Source organism: Myotis davidii, unplaced genomic scaffold (genome assembly GCF_000327345.1).
Source record: "Myotis davidii unplaced genomic scaffold, ASM32734v1 scaffold142, whole genome shotgun sequence".
In the NCBI taxonomy this organism is placed as follows: Eukaryota; Metazoa; Chordata; class Mammalia; order Chiroptera; family Vespertilionidae; genus Myotis; species Myotis davidii.
The window spans coordinates 4,568,008-4,582,297 of NW_006294400.1; the positions used below are offsets into that span (position 1 = coordinate 4,568,008).

Genomic DNA, 14,290 nt, shown 5'->3' on the forward strand with positions numbered 1-14,290 from the left:
AGAAAAGGAGGCTGCACAGAAGAAAAAGATACCACAGAAGAAACAAAACCTTATGGCCCGGAAGTAAATTCATAATATAATGCTAATGAAAGTATTAAAAAGAAAAAGAAAACGGGAGTTAATATGGTTTACCTGGTTAGGATGGGTTTTTTTGCGAGGGGGGGCGGGGCGGTTCGTTATTGCAAAGACTTGCTTTGCTGCACTAAGAGTCATTGTGAATCTCCAAAGGGAACAAGACAGTAGACAGCATCTCCCAGACTTGTCTGGCTAGAAACCCCCCTTTCTGCCTTCGGACAGTGCGTCTCCTAGGATGGTGTTTCTCAGACGACACCTTGGGAGACACCAGCCTTCCAGCGAGATGATTTGAGTAGACAAGTGGCATGATTGGGCATGTGTTGTGTGCTGTGTAAATCCACTCTGGAGCAAGTGTGGAAGGCGGGTTGGGAGGGGGAGCGGCTGGAGGCAGGGAAACCTGCCCATGTGATAGTTGCCCATGTCTCTGATCGGGCGCTGTGGGGAGAACTTGGCAAACATCGTCTCATTGAGTCTTCCTGACAGCCCCCTCCTGGAGAGAGTGCCATTACCTGCATGTACTGATGAGGAAAGAAAGGCTGGGTGGTTAAAAATCACCGGCCCTAGGAACCCAGAGGGCAAATGGGGGCTGAGGCTCAGTCTAAGACTGGCTGACCTAGAGGCCGCCTCCTGAGCTCTCGGCCACACTGCCTCCCCTGCCGGCAAGAAGGGAGATGGCCAGGTCACAGGTGCCGAGAGTGGGGACTGCAGAGCTGGAGGAGTAGAGTGGCCAAGCAGATGGGAAGGAGGGGGTGAGAGCTGGGCATTTGGACAGAGACAGTGGCCTCTGCTCCCATTCTCTGTCCTGCTTGCCTCCTGAGCTGTGTATGTTGGGAGGCTCGGTGGCTGGCATCCTCAACCCCGATGGCCTCCAACTGAAGAAGGCTCACTGAGCAGGGCTTGGCCCACACTCCCCACGAAGGCATAGGATCTGGGAAGTCACGGTACATTTCCATCCAGATGAGCTCTCAGTGTGCCATGAAGACCCCAATTCTCCACCAAGTCTCAGCAGATTTTCCCCACAGGCCACTCTGATAGGCCCTGTGCAGGGTAGGGAGCCAGGGAGGCCTGGGGTACACGGCCCCTCCCCTCTAGGAGCCAGGTCAGAGAATGACCTCTGAGGTTTGTTCCCTGAAGAATCCCTCCAGCCAGAAGCTCTGTCCAAGAGAAATGTCATGGGAGCCACACATGTGAGTCCCATGTGGAATTAATATGTTTAACCCAGATATCCAAAATACTTCCATTTCAGCACGTAATTATTAGTAAAACTAACCGAGATATTCTACATTCTTTTTTCAAATGTTTTTTTAGTCTGAAATCCAGTGTGTGTTTTACCTTTACAGCATGTCTTTTTTGTTTTGTTGTTTTTATAGAGAAAATGGAAGGGAGGGAGGGATCCCCTCTGGCCTTCATCAATATGAGAGAGACATATCCAGTGGTTGCCTCCAGCATGTGCCCTGACGAGGGGTGGGGATCAAACCTGCCATACTGATTGGGTGCCTCCCGAAATCACCCCATCTGGGGTCAGGGATTGAACCTGTAACCGGTATGTGCCCTTGACCAGGAATCAAACCCATGACCCTTTGGTGCGAGCAAACTGGCCAGGGCATTACAGTCTTAAATCGGACTCGCCACACATGGCCACTGGCTCCTGAAGTGGGCAGTGCACGTCTAGGCTTTGTCGAATAAGGTTGTACCTTCATGAACTGCGTGGCTGAATGAGCAGGAAGCTCCTGGAAGCCTCCCAGGGTTTGCTGAAGTCCAAGGTCTCAGTCTTGTGTGGGCTTTTATTCTCCTGACTCTGCCTACTGGTCTCCCACACCCCTCAGGGCCTCTGCATGGGCAGGCCTTTGAAAGAACAGAGCTTGACTCTCAAGATAAAGGATGTGAGAGTAGAGCCAAGAAGTCTGTGCTCTTCTGTTTTTTATCCAAATTCTGATTTCAAACGCCAAGCATTTTGTACAAATTTTATTTGTTCACCAGACATTTATTGAACATATATTTTCTTCCAGGGCACAAGGATTTAAGCATTTGAAAGATAATGGGGTCAAATATACTGTGACGAGAGGAGACTGGACTTTGCGTGGCGAACACACAATGCTATATAAAGATGATGTATTATAGAACTGTACATCTGAAACCTATATCATCTTATTAATCAATATCCCCCCAAATAACTTTAATAATATTTAAAGAAAAGAAAGATAAAGGGAGATGGGGCAGCTACTTCCTGTTTGTGATAAGTCTCATGTAGCAGGGGGCACAGAAGGCATCATCTGGCCTGGGCAGAACCTTAAAAGCCAGTTAGATGTTTGCCAGGCAGACCAGGATTGGGAAGGCCATCCCACCCAGACGGCAGGCAGGAAATAAGGCATGAGAACTCGGGGCCGTTTGGGGGCCTGCCTGGTAAGCAGGCATGAGAAGGATCTGTGTGGAGCATGGCAAACGCCAGATCTTGGGGGATTTGGAATGCCAGCCAAGACCCTTGTTGCACTGTCACCCAAGGTCAGATGAGGGAGGGGAGGGGGGAAGGGGTTGCAGCAGAAGTCTCCAAGCTGAGGTGTAGCATGGTCATACTGCACTTTGGAAGTTCCCCCTTGGCCTGTGTGGACAGTGGCTGGAGGAGATCCAGGCAAGGGTGCGGCTAGAATGCCATTAGCAGAAAGGAAGGCCTCAGAAATGAAACGTGCAGGACCCAAGGTCCGGCCAGGAGCAGGTGGCGTCAAGGGTGGCCCTCGAGCTGTGGCTTGGGGGACTAGATGCTTGCTCTCAGGCTATGTGTACAAAGGCATCAACCATCTCCTGTGTACTGATGTTTTAAGTTTCGCTTTAATACAGCCTCAAAGACTCCTCCGTCCCACTCGCCCGCCGCCTCCCAAGATACAGCGCTGGAGGCCCGTGAGTAGCCAGTGATTCTGCCCTCCCTCCTAACATTGCCTGGGCCGCTGTCCCCGCCTCACTAAACCTCCTGGGGAGTTTGAACTCAGCTGCCTTGCAAAAGAAAACCAGGGATTGGGGTTTCCAGCTTCCCTCTCTGTGTGGCATGAACCCGAATTTGCATTTTCTGGGCTTCTCTCTCCTTTTTCTGAAGCAGTTTGGGGACTTGAGGTCAGAGGTGGAGGTCGCCGGGGCCGCTGTTGTGTGTTGGCCGTGTGTGAGCTGGATCTCCTAGGTTGTGCCGTGTCTAGCCATGTATCAAAGCCCGGCTCCAACTGCCTCTTCTCACAAAGCCTGGCCACACCCTCTAAATCCAGATCAGGATTTAGAAATTCATTTGATGTCCCTCCCAAGGGCCGAGGCCACACCCCAAGAATGTGGTGCAGCTCCGATGGAGACAGGTTCTCCTCCTCTGGTGGGCCTCACCTGGAGCTCACCTGCTCATGTGGTGACACGTGGCAAAGGGGTAGGTAGGCAAGAAGGGAGGCCCATCACTGTTTTTTAGAGAAATGCAGTGGAAAAACACAGCGTGGGTCCCGCATTCAGCCGAGGTGAAGTCATTTTCCTTATAAGCTCAGACTTGGCCGTGCCCAGGCACAATAACTCTAGCAGGTTCCTTTGACGAGGGAAACTTGCCAGGACTGTTTGGTGAGGGCCGTTTACCCAGAAAAGAGCCCCTCCATCTCGCGCTCAAAGTGCCACCGCTCCTGCAGCCCAGCAAGAGGGGTCAGGGTTCCGCCCGGTTGCCACGGGGGTTTCCCACGCCCTCCCGCCCTCCCCAGTGCACGTGTCCAATCCAGCTGTGAAAGGTGTGGCGGCCAGGCCGAGCTGTGTCTATTTTCAGACCTCGGTGCACCTGTGGCATTAGTGGGGCGGCCACCCTCTGTGGCTGTGAGAAGTTCCAGGTACTTCTTCCCCTCCCTCTCCCGCCGTGTGTGGGGGTGGAGGGCGAGGGTGGAGTTGGGGGCTAAGGCGCCTTCGCCTGTGGCCGTCATGACGGACCGCTCCCGTTACCGCTCACACAGGGGCCGGCACAGCGTCCAGGGCTGGAGCATCCGCTCACTCGGGGAGAAAGGCACAAACGGCTCAGAGGAGCCAGCGTGGGGACAGGCAGCCGCTTCTGGCCAGGCCTGGTGGAATGTGGTGACTTTCAGGGCAGCCCTTAGCAACGGGGATGGGGCGGAGACGGAGCTGGACTTGGATACCTGAGCGCTGGGCTGCAGGGGAGGCCTCAGCTCGGAGCCCCACCTGTCCCTGTGATGCGCCCCATTCACGAGGAGTTCGTGAGCAGAGCGGAGATGACATCTGTAGAGCCCAGCGCAGTGCCTGGCACTCCTAACAGTTCTTCATCGTCCTAACGGGTTTTTAAACCTTACAACTTCTAAGGAGTGACGGGGTTTCTTAATAACTGTCATTGGCTAGACCAGGGGTCCTCAAACTTTTTAAACAGGGGGCCAGTTCACTGTCCTTCAGACCGTTGGAGGACCAGACTATAGTTTAAAAAAAACAACCTATGAACAAATTCCTATGCACACTGCACATATCTTATTTTGAAGTAAAAAAACAAAACAGGAACAAATACAATATTTGTATTTGCATGTGGCCGGCGGGCCGTAGTTTGAGGACCCCTGGGCTAGGGCTTTTCTAGTCAGCAAGTCCTTCTTGGGCACATCCTCTGGTTGAGCCTCACAGTCACCGTGAAGGAGGCCCTGTCTCCACCCTGTAAGAAATGAGGCGATCCCCAACTTCAGAGGTCCTGCTAGAACCCAAAGCTGACCCGGGAGCCAGGCAGCAGGCAAATGCCTTTACTCCTGCAGGAGGCGCCGCATGGTCTGGGAGCACCTGCACATGCACAGAGCAGGCGGCCTGCTCGGCCTTTTAATCCTGACCCCGTGACCTGGCCCTCACTCTTGATTGGAGCGCAGGTGCACAGTCTTTTGCGATTGGCTAATTCAAAGGGAGGGGTGGGTCTGGGCCGTTTCAAGATGGTGGCCCCCAGGGGAGCCTCAGGTCATGCGGCAACATGGTGGCTGCCAAGTCACGCAGTCCAAAGTGACAGCTGTCTACATGTTCCTTTCTTCCCACAACCCAGTTTAGAGATGAGAAAACCGCTGCAGGTAGGAGTCACCTGACCCCAGGACCCCTGGCCCCCCAGCCTGCAAGCTCCTGCCGCCCACTCCGTTTCCATGGAGTCCCTCTCAGCATGGCCTGGGCGCAGAGCCTGCAGCGGAGGACGCACCTCCAGCAGCCTGCGGGGCTCTGTGGCGCCTCTGGGGCAGCATTGGTCCTGGCAGGGATACAGGGTGAAGAGCGTTAGCACTGACCTTCTCTGGGCCTGGGACTGTGCTGAGCACTTGAATAGTTTGTTTTTACAGCAGCCAGAGGAGGCAGGTGCTGCTTCCCCATTGCAGCTGAGACCAGAGATGATCAGAGGCCCAGCCGTCCCTTGAGCCCAGGCCTGCCCTGCGCTGCCTCTCCCTGCTCCTCACCAGCAGCCTCTCCTTAAGCCACAGTCGTCCGCTCGGCAGCGCTCAGCATCCCCAGGAGAGACCTGGGACCTGGGGCAGACAGGGGTGCTCTCCCCAGGGGGCAGCTGCCGTGGGCTCCCTGTTGTCTTGCCAGTGTGGGCACTCACGCAGAGTGGAGTAGAGAGGTGGTCACGTCCTCTACCAGCTAAGCATGTGGGGATGCAAACGTGACCCTGAGGAAAGATGCCACTGGACCTGGATCCGTGCAGGTCACTAGCCCGGCACTCGGGGCTGCATGCCCTTGGTCCCCTGGGTCATGGCGCACTGAAGAGGCGGGTGCTAACAGAACCAGTTTTCCTGGGCTTGGAAGTCAGAGAGGCCTGCCCTGGTTGGCATCACAGCTTGGCACTTCCTGGCTGTATGTCTTGGGCAAGACGCCTACCTTCTCTGAGCCTTAGTTTCATCATCTGTAAAATGGGTTTAGCAATACCAACCCTGTGCACTCATGCAAACCTGTCCAGTGGGCACCCCCGCACACAGGGGTGAACCTGGAAGACGGGCCTCCAAGAGGATGGTCTGATAAGCTCCCATGTCCGGAGCCACCAGTCACCGAGCTGCAAACCTTGAGGGCAGAAGTGCCGCCCTGGTCCAGGGTGCTGGGAATGTGCAGGCCAGCCGCTTGGCCTCTCTGGAAGGAGCTTTGTAGCCTGGCACCTGTGGCTGGAGTTCACATGTTACCAGAAGATTTAGATTTTTCTTTTTAAAACTGGAAAAAGGCAAGAGCAGAAGAAAGCCTTGCCGGTGTCTGATGGACTGAGGGGCGTGGGCCCAGGAGGGCAGGGAGAGGCAGGCCATGCTCGCTTGCATGTGAAGCCTTTATAAGCTCGCATTTATTACTTCTTGCTCACCATTAAAATCAAATGTACTCGGTGCTTTTGTATTCAGTACACATTTAACCCTGCCGACTTAGATTTCTCAGGTTTTAAATCCGGTGGGGAATTGGCTGGTTTCCCAACTTTCCCCTCTAGTCCCCCTTGAACAGAGCTCAAAATCCCTGTTTAGCATTTTCTCCCCTGGTGCTGCTGGGATCCTTACACGGGTGGGGCCATCGCTGTTGTGTGTGCTTGCGGTTTCTTCCCTCATCCCCAGCCCCCTCCCTTCCAAAGCACCCCAGAAAGACGACGTGATCGCTGAAATATGACGGGCCAGTCCTGTTACTTGGGCTTAATTAAACCATTTTGTCTCTGTGTGTCTGCCTGGTCGCGGCTCTAACAGTGGGTCTGCGGCCATGAGTGTGTGTGTGTGTGTGTGTGTGTGTGTGTGTGTGTGTGGTGCCTGTGTCTTCGCCTCTTATGTGTATTTGGGAGACGTGTACATGTTGGCATCTCGAGGCCTCTGCATGTCCCTGATGGTTGTCTGTGAGTGTGATTCTGTATCTGGCTTTGTCCACACCAATCAGGTGTGTGTGACTCTGGGTGTGTCTGTAACGATGCAATGCAGGCGACTGACTGTCCCCGGGCCTGTTGTGCCTTTCTCTCCCTCCCCTGCCTTCCCGGCCTCCCTGCTCTCCACCCCCTCCCTCTCCCGCTCTGTCTGTTTTATCATCCCTAATGAAGCAGTCTCCTCCATCGATCCTGCTGATTGCCAACCCATTCCTTTTGTTTGTTGGCGCGGAGCCATTCAGCGGCACTCTGACAGCTCAGCTCGTCTAATTAGCTCTGTTGTTCTTTTTCCCCATGTTTCACCACGTTGCAAGTTCAGTTGAGGTTGCCACAAACTTAATCCCCCCATTCCAGCCACAAGTTCACATTCCTAACCCGCCTTTATTGTAGCAAGGAGCAGCCATGTGCAAGGACGGGCTGATAGGCCTTAGTGTCTGCCCTTTCCTGAAGCCCCCACCGCGGGCCCAGGGCAGGGCAGAGCGGCTCCATCGCCCCCACAGCACACGCCTTTGTGGTGAGAAGTCCGGGGGAGCATTCCAGCCAGGTGATCCTGTTTACCAGCTGCCTCTGGCTCTGGTCCGGGAAACCAGTTCACGGTCAGAATGGGTGGGGGTGTCTCCACCCGTGTATCCAGCAAATGGTGCCTGGGTGTCTGCTTTGAGGCCGCACTTCCTAATAACAGTGATAGCAACCGTGACAGTGTTGTGCACGTCTTAGGTTCCAAGCAGCAGCATTCATTTGTTCTGTGAAATCTTGCTGAGTAAATCCTTGAATACCAGACACTGAGCAGGACACTAGGCGAGGGTAAGGCCATCACAAATCAAATCTTCTAATTCAGAGACACCCCACTCGGCTTCCTTTTGTTATTGACCAGCTCACAGAGAAGCAAGATGAGCATTTATGGAGCTCCACTGTGGTCCATGCTAGCGCTGTCCCACGTCATTTCAGTGGGTCGTCACGGTAGCCTCACAGAGGAAGACAGCAAGTTTGATGGGGAGCATTTGGCTTTTCTGGCCACATCTCTGAGTTGCCAGAGGAGGCTGAGATCAGACTGGCCAGTCCAGAGGAAAAACTGGTTCGATCAGATTGCAGAGACCTGGGGGCTTGATCAGACTCCATAAAGTCTTGTCTTCTATGCAGTCAGCTTCATCTGTGTTCCTAAGCCATTGTGCTGTGTCACCCACAAATTGTGTGGGAGTGGGGTCCAGAGAAGGGGGAAGGCAGGAATGGAGCATGAGTGCTCCCCTTCCCTGTCCTGTCTGAGAACCTCAGCCATCGTGGTGCCTCCTACTGGGTCCCTCAGCTGCAGAGAGAGAGCAAGCCTCCAGCACCAGACTCAGTCCTGGTTGTTGGCAACGAAACTCACAGGTAGACTTGCTTAGCCGAGCTCCCTTCGGGCCCGCTCTGGCACTGGAAATGTCCAGAGGTGACAGTGCCAAATTTAAAGCCATGTAATGTTGATGAGACTAAATGAATATCCTTCTAGGGGCACTCAGACATTCGCAGCCTAACGCCCATCACAGGCTCCACGGGGGAGAGAGGGTGTTTTTTTCTGTGGGTCCTCGCCTTGGCTTTCAGAGGCAGCAGACCAGGAAAAAATAATAATAAAGAAAAAAAAGAAAGAAGGAAAACTATCTTGCCACTGCAGCCCACAGTGGACCAGGAAGCTGTGTGCTTCACTGTCAGGCACACCCACCCCACCCCTCGGCGTGGTAGCCCTGGGTGTGCGGCCCTGCTCGGGGCACTGCTCGGGAAGGCCTGGGCAGTACTCTGCAATGCCATGTTCTGCTTTCTTCCCGCTCCCATTATCAGAGGGAAAGGGGCGTCCTGTAATTCAGTTGTAAAAAGAACAAGATAAGCACCAGGTGAACCCTGAAAACAAAGTCCGAGTTACACTTTGGGGTTCTCCCAGAGCGGGTTCTGGGCTCTGAAAGGAGGCAAGTGGGGCCGTGTCAGCATGAGGGCCCCTGCTCTGGGTCCTGTGCAGACCGACCCTCACTGCACCCTCACGGCAGCACTGGGCGGAGGCCGGGGACCCACCCTGACCTGCGGATAAGGAAACCAAGCTCTCAGAAGAGCCTTTCCTGACTGACGGGCCACGGGATTCCAGCTCGGGTGTGGCGGTGTTTTCGTGACAAGCAGAGCTTTTGTAGCTCACACCGTAAAGATTCCCTCGACACTTATCTGAAACTTCAGAATGTTCCCGTGTGGCTCTTCCAACTCACTCCTTCTTGGGGGTTCTCCCCTGTGTCCATTCCAGGTGCGCCCTCCCCGTCCACATGTCGTCAAGAGACCGAGGAGCAACATCGCAGTGGAAGGCCGGAGGCCGTCGGTCCCAGGCCAAGAGCAGTGAGTACCCGCGCTCCCCGCCCCTTTGTCCGCAGGAACCCAGTGGGGCCCACGCCGCCGCCCCCGCCTTCGGAAGGCTGCCCTGGAGCAGGAGCGGGTGTCTCACAAGAGGTTCAGGAGCAGGGTTTGGTCTCAGTGTCTGTTTCTGCTGGCAGTTGTCACACCAGTGGGGCGGCCTCAGAGGCCAAAGAGCCAGCCATCTGGGCTAGGTTTTGACTGGTGATGCCCACAGGGACAGGCTCAGGAGAAGGTTCCAGGTCTTTTCTGATGTTGAAGATGTAGGGTCAAGAGGAGAGAGCTAGGAACCTGGTCAAAAGTGACTTAATGAGGGCCTCTAGCCTCCTAGACCTGGGGCACTTGAGGGCTCTGGAGCCCAGATTCATACACAGGACTCTCCTCCCCACTGCCCCACCCCCACTTTGCTCACCTGTGCCATAGCTTGTATGTTGTCTCAGCTTTGCTTTAACAACCCCCTCGGGCCCAGAGGTCTTCAGGGCAGGCACTAGCATAGGACCCACATTGGAGTCACTTGCTGGTAGATGGTAGGTAGATGAGGTAAATGATGAGGCAGGTGTCCAAGCAGTGACCAGAGCTGCCTGGGTGGGTGAGGCTTAAACTGCACAACCCCCAACTGGAGAAGAGACCACTACTTCCATAAGAGGGGTGCACTGCTTCCCTTGGTCCCCAAGTGCACAGCCCCTGGGGCCCTGCCCAGACAGCTGAGCTGCTACACACTGGCTTCCCGTGATTCCTTGAGAAAGTACATGAGCCCATCTTGGTCAGGGGATTTGGGAAACCAAAAATATTGCCTCAAGGACCCTGACATCCCTTGGGTGCAGAGGGGAGCACTCCTCATGTCTGCTCTCCTCTCAGAAGAGTTCTCTGGGGCAAAGTTTAGGGAGATGGCGGGCCCCGGCCAAAACGCAGAGCCAAGGGGAAGAAAGGATTCTGAGTGCCAAGCTGTGCCCGAACCCAGCTTACAATGCACTTCCCTCCTCCAGGATTCTTTACAACTCCGTGTTGGTTGAGACTATTGTGTCCTGTAGAACCAGCCAACCCAGGCAGCCTCAGCCCTTGCCCAGCAGGCTGTAGGAGACAGAGAGAGAGAGAGAGTCTGTCTGCCTGTCTTAGAAGATGCTTGGTTATGCACAATTTGGGAGAGAGGACTCCTGAAGTTGGGTGTAGGCTTAACTTTGCTCTGACAATAGGACGGTGGGAATAATTGAGGAATAGGTTCCTGACCATGACTGGCGTGGATTATGATTGCCCCCTTGTGGAGAAAATGCTGCATGGCATCAGAGTTCTTCAGACCCTAAAGATTTCACCTTAGGGGGATGAAATCACTTTTCTTTAAAGCCACCACTTTAAATCTGGGCCAAATCTTTTAGCCACTGCACTGCGGTACAGGGCCACGGCCTGTAGATACTGACGTGTGAACCCAGAATATCCCTGCCGAGCACAGAACCACCCTGGGCCTACATTACTGCACGTTCTGCAGGCCAGCGTGACCCAGCTTGTGGCCAGGTTCCCGGGTAAAGGTTGGCTTCCTAGTCGCCTCTGTGCTCATGGTGACGGGATGCCGCCCGTGTGTGCCAAAGGGCCCGTGTCTGGTAATCCCATCCTCCTGGTTATGCCCAGAACCGTGCTGGTACCACTTTTTGTTTCTTTTTGCAACATGCCTGTTTTAGATTTCTGTTCAGGAAACGTGAAAGGAACCCCTGGTGGCATGGGGGCTGGCTTAGTGGGTTGGCAAACCGGCAGCAATAAAAATCAAATGCCGGGTTCTCTGTGGCCACACATCACAGATACAGAGGTACACTTTAGGACGTCGTTACAAGAGTTTCTGCTCACATTTTTTAGTCATGGGGTGGGGTGTTCTCCCATAATGCCAGTGGTGTTGCTGGTGCGGCCGGGTGTTTTCCTGCGTCTCTTCCCATGCTGCCCCCCTCCCCCGCCTCGCTCCTCCGCTTCCACATGCCCTGTCACAACAGCACTTGGATGTGTTTTTCTCAACTGTCATCGGCTCCAGCTGGCAAGACCAAGTTCTTAAAACACAGGAAGCATCCAGCGGAAAATATTTTAATAAAACAGACTCCTCATAAAATATTGTTCTAGGGAGGGAAGAGCCCAGCTCCCCCAATCTGTCAGCATTGTGCTGGGAGACACGAGCAGACAAGCCAGCAGGCAGGAGCCGTTCCTAATGGGCCTTTGTTGCGGATGGTTCCATGTTGGGCACACGGATCAGTGCCTGGCCCTTTAATCCGGCCTGGATTTTCTTGAATCGTGGATGGTTGTCTCTACCAGGAACATCTAAGGGCATCAGAAACGTAGAGGATTTGGGCGACAGAAAGAGATACGGGATCTTTGAAGTGGAGGGAGGGATTCCATCCTCCTGACTTCTTGCCCCAGCTCTCACTTCCAAATAGCATATTGAGTAATCAACGTTGTGGACAGTGAGATGGAGCTGATTAAGACGAAAACGGTCTCCACTGCCCCTGCAGCAAGCTGCTCGCGCCTGGAACTCATCAAGGCCCATAGCATCGGCCGCCAGCTCGCGGCCAGTCCATCACTGAAGCGTTTCTCCCTTTCCAGATCATGTCCATCTGTCCACTCGGCTACCCGTTCGTTCAACAATATCTTTGAAAACCAACTAGATGTGAGCTGCTTAGGGTTTTGAAAAGAGGCCTTTAACGGATCTCCATGCTAACTCTTGTTGACTTGAATTCCCAAAATGAACTTTTTTCCTCCGTTGAATTTTCTTCCTGGACCGACAGTAGGTGCCCTGGCCCCTTAAAACCATTTGATGGCGATTGGGAGAACACTTCAGAAAGACTTCTGGGAAAAGCTTCCCCTCTGTTTTCCAGTTAACATTAGCTAATTAATAGTCAGTGACTATTTCTCCCAAGAACTCGTAGCTACTCCCAGTATCCAGGACGGCTGATGGGCTGCCCGGAACACTCCTTAGGGGAAGAGCTGGTGTTGGCAGGGATCAGGCTACAGGGCTGGGTCAGAGGCCAGTTAGCAGCAAGTACAGCTGTGCTCCCTCCTGTTCTGGGCCTGTTAGGCTGGTGTTGGTTTCTCCTTCACAGAATGGGGTCCCAAGCTCAGAAAGTGTACTTGACTGTGTCCCCGGGTCATCCAGGACGAAAGTGGCAGGGCCAGGGCTCCGGGGCTGCTTGACATCATTCTCTCAGTTACACTCCGTTGTCAGTCTGCTTTGCCCAGGCAGCTCCGGGCGCTAAAATGACTTGTCCCCCACACCACCCTTCCATCTGGTTCCCTGGAGTTGGGAGCCGGAGCTGTTCAGGCATCTTCCTGCCGAAGAAGCAGTGTCCACTGGAGCCTGAGTGTCTCCACCTGGGCCGGAACGAGAAGCAGCACTGACTGACCATCACTTAATACTGTGAAGGGAGGGGTGGCTTTCCCATTTAGCAGATGGAGAGCTGAGACTCTGAGGGAGACTTCCAGTAACTTGCCCAAGGCCTCCAGGCTTGAAAATGGCAGGATCTGCTGTCTGAGGACAGAGGCCTCGCCCTTTCTTTTGCACCATCCAGGCTTTCTGTTAAGAACCCAATCTGCTCTGGCTGGTGTGCTCAATGGTTAGAGTGTTGGCCCTTGCACCAAAGGGTCATGGGTTTGATTCCCAGTCAAGGGCACATACCTGGGTTGCAGGTTCTATCCCCGACCCAGTCAGGACACGTGCAGGAGGCAACCAATCAATGTGTCTGTCTCAATCGATTTCTTTGTCTCTCCCCTCCCTCCCTTCCACTCTTTCTAAAAATCAGTGGGAAAAAAAGATCCTCAGGTAAGGGTTAACAACAACAAAAAATGAACCTAATATGACTGCTCTGCTCTGAGTGGTGAGCACAGTGGCAGCCACAGGGGACACTGTGAGGTTCACAGCTCCCCACCTGTTAGAGGTGGGCCTTGGTGGTTTCAGCCGCAGTGTGTGTGGCTACCAGGCCCCAACTTATTTTCCTTTTGGCCTGTCAGTTATAAGGGGATTGACCTTCGAAGGAGCCGAGAGCAAGCTCTTAAAGGCAGCTCTATGCTCAGTACGGCCCGCCCCTCAGGACCACACACAGGCCAGAGGCAGGGAGTGACCTGGCCCCCAGGTGCCTCTCTGCCAGGATGCCCGTCCTTCATTCACTGCAGGAGGGGACGGGCAGCAGCCCTCACAGAGTTGCTGTGAGAACAGGAGATTGTTACATACAGGCTTTGCCTCCCTTAATCTTCACAACAACCCAGAAGGGTCGGTGGTCTTCTGAGTCGTAATGGCTAAGGGGCTTGGGTCTGTGTGCATCGGATCTGAGATGCCCCCAGTCCTGGCCAGCTGCAGAGCCTGGGCGCTTCCGGCTACACACCGTGTCTCACCTCTAACGGTGACACAGAACACCCTCCAGTCCCACAAGTCTTGACTGGCTGTGGGCCAGTTGTTTGAAGTCTCATTGTACTAAGTAAGAGCAGTCCAGATTCAGCCACCAGATGCTCCCGAGCCATGGCCCTGCACCCCTCGGCCAGATCCATGCAAAATCTGTTCTTTCCAAATGATTTTATTTACTCGTAAAAATAACCCAATAGCCTTATGGACAATCTGGAAGTTATGAAAAAGACCAATTCACTCTGAATCCCACCACTTCAGCCACTTAGCAGCAGTCCTGCAGACTCCTGGCGTTCCTTTTCCCGTGTCTGTGCAGACCTGCGGCTTCCCTGAGGAGCCCATCCTGGGCACTGGCCCCACGTCCTGTAGCCCCTGCTGCTGGTGACCGGAAGATCCCGTCGCGCGGATGTGCGTGACCTACCTCACCACGCCCCTCAGGCTGGGTCTGCAGACTGTCCCAGCTTTTCACCAATATGAAAAACGCCAGAGTGAGGTCCTTGTTCTCCGAGCGTTTCCTCACTTTGCATCATTATGAGAAACAGAATGATTAACAGCTACCATTAACTGAGAACCACATGTAAGCACTTTACATGCTCTGTTCCATTGGGTCCTCATGAGAAATCTAGGGGGGGGGGGGGGAT

The 14,290-nt window shown here is 54.0% G+C and overlaps 1 protein-coding gene across 2 annotated transcripts in view; it reads left to right on the plus strand.

Annotated features, from left to right (window-relative positions):
• The window catches only part of DENND1A (DENN/MADD domain containing 1A), a 446,857-nt gene that overhangs the window by 418,173 nt on the left and 14,394 nt on the right, over positions 1 to 14,290 (plus strand). For both annotated transcript variants that reach the window (XM_015567102.1, XM_015567103.1), the window contains 2 exons: positions 2,911 to 2,970; positions 9,180 to 9,268. In XM_015567102.1, coding sequence (XP_015422588.1) covers positions 2,911 to 2,970; positions 9,180 to 9,268 — 149 coding nt within the window. The remainder of the gene's footprint in view (positions 1 to 2,910; positions 2,971 to 9,179; positions 9,269 to 14,290) is intronic.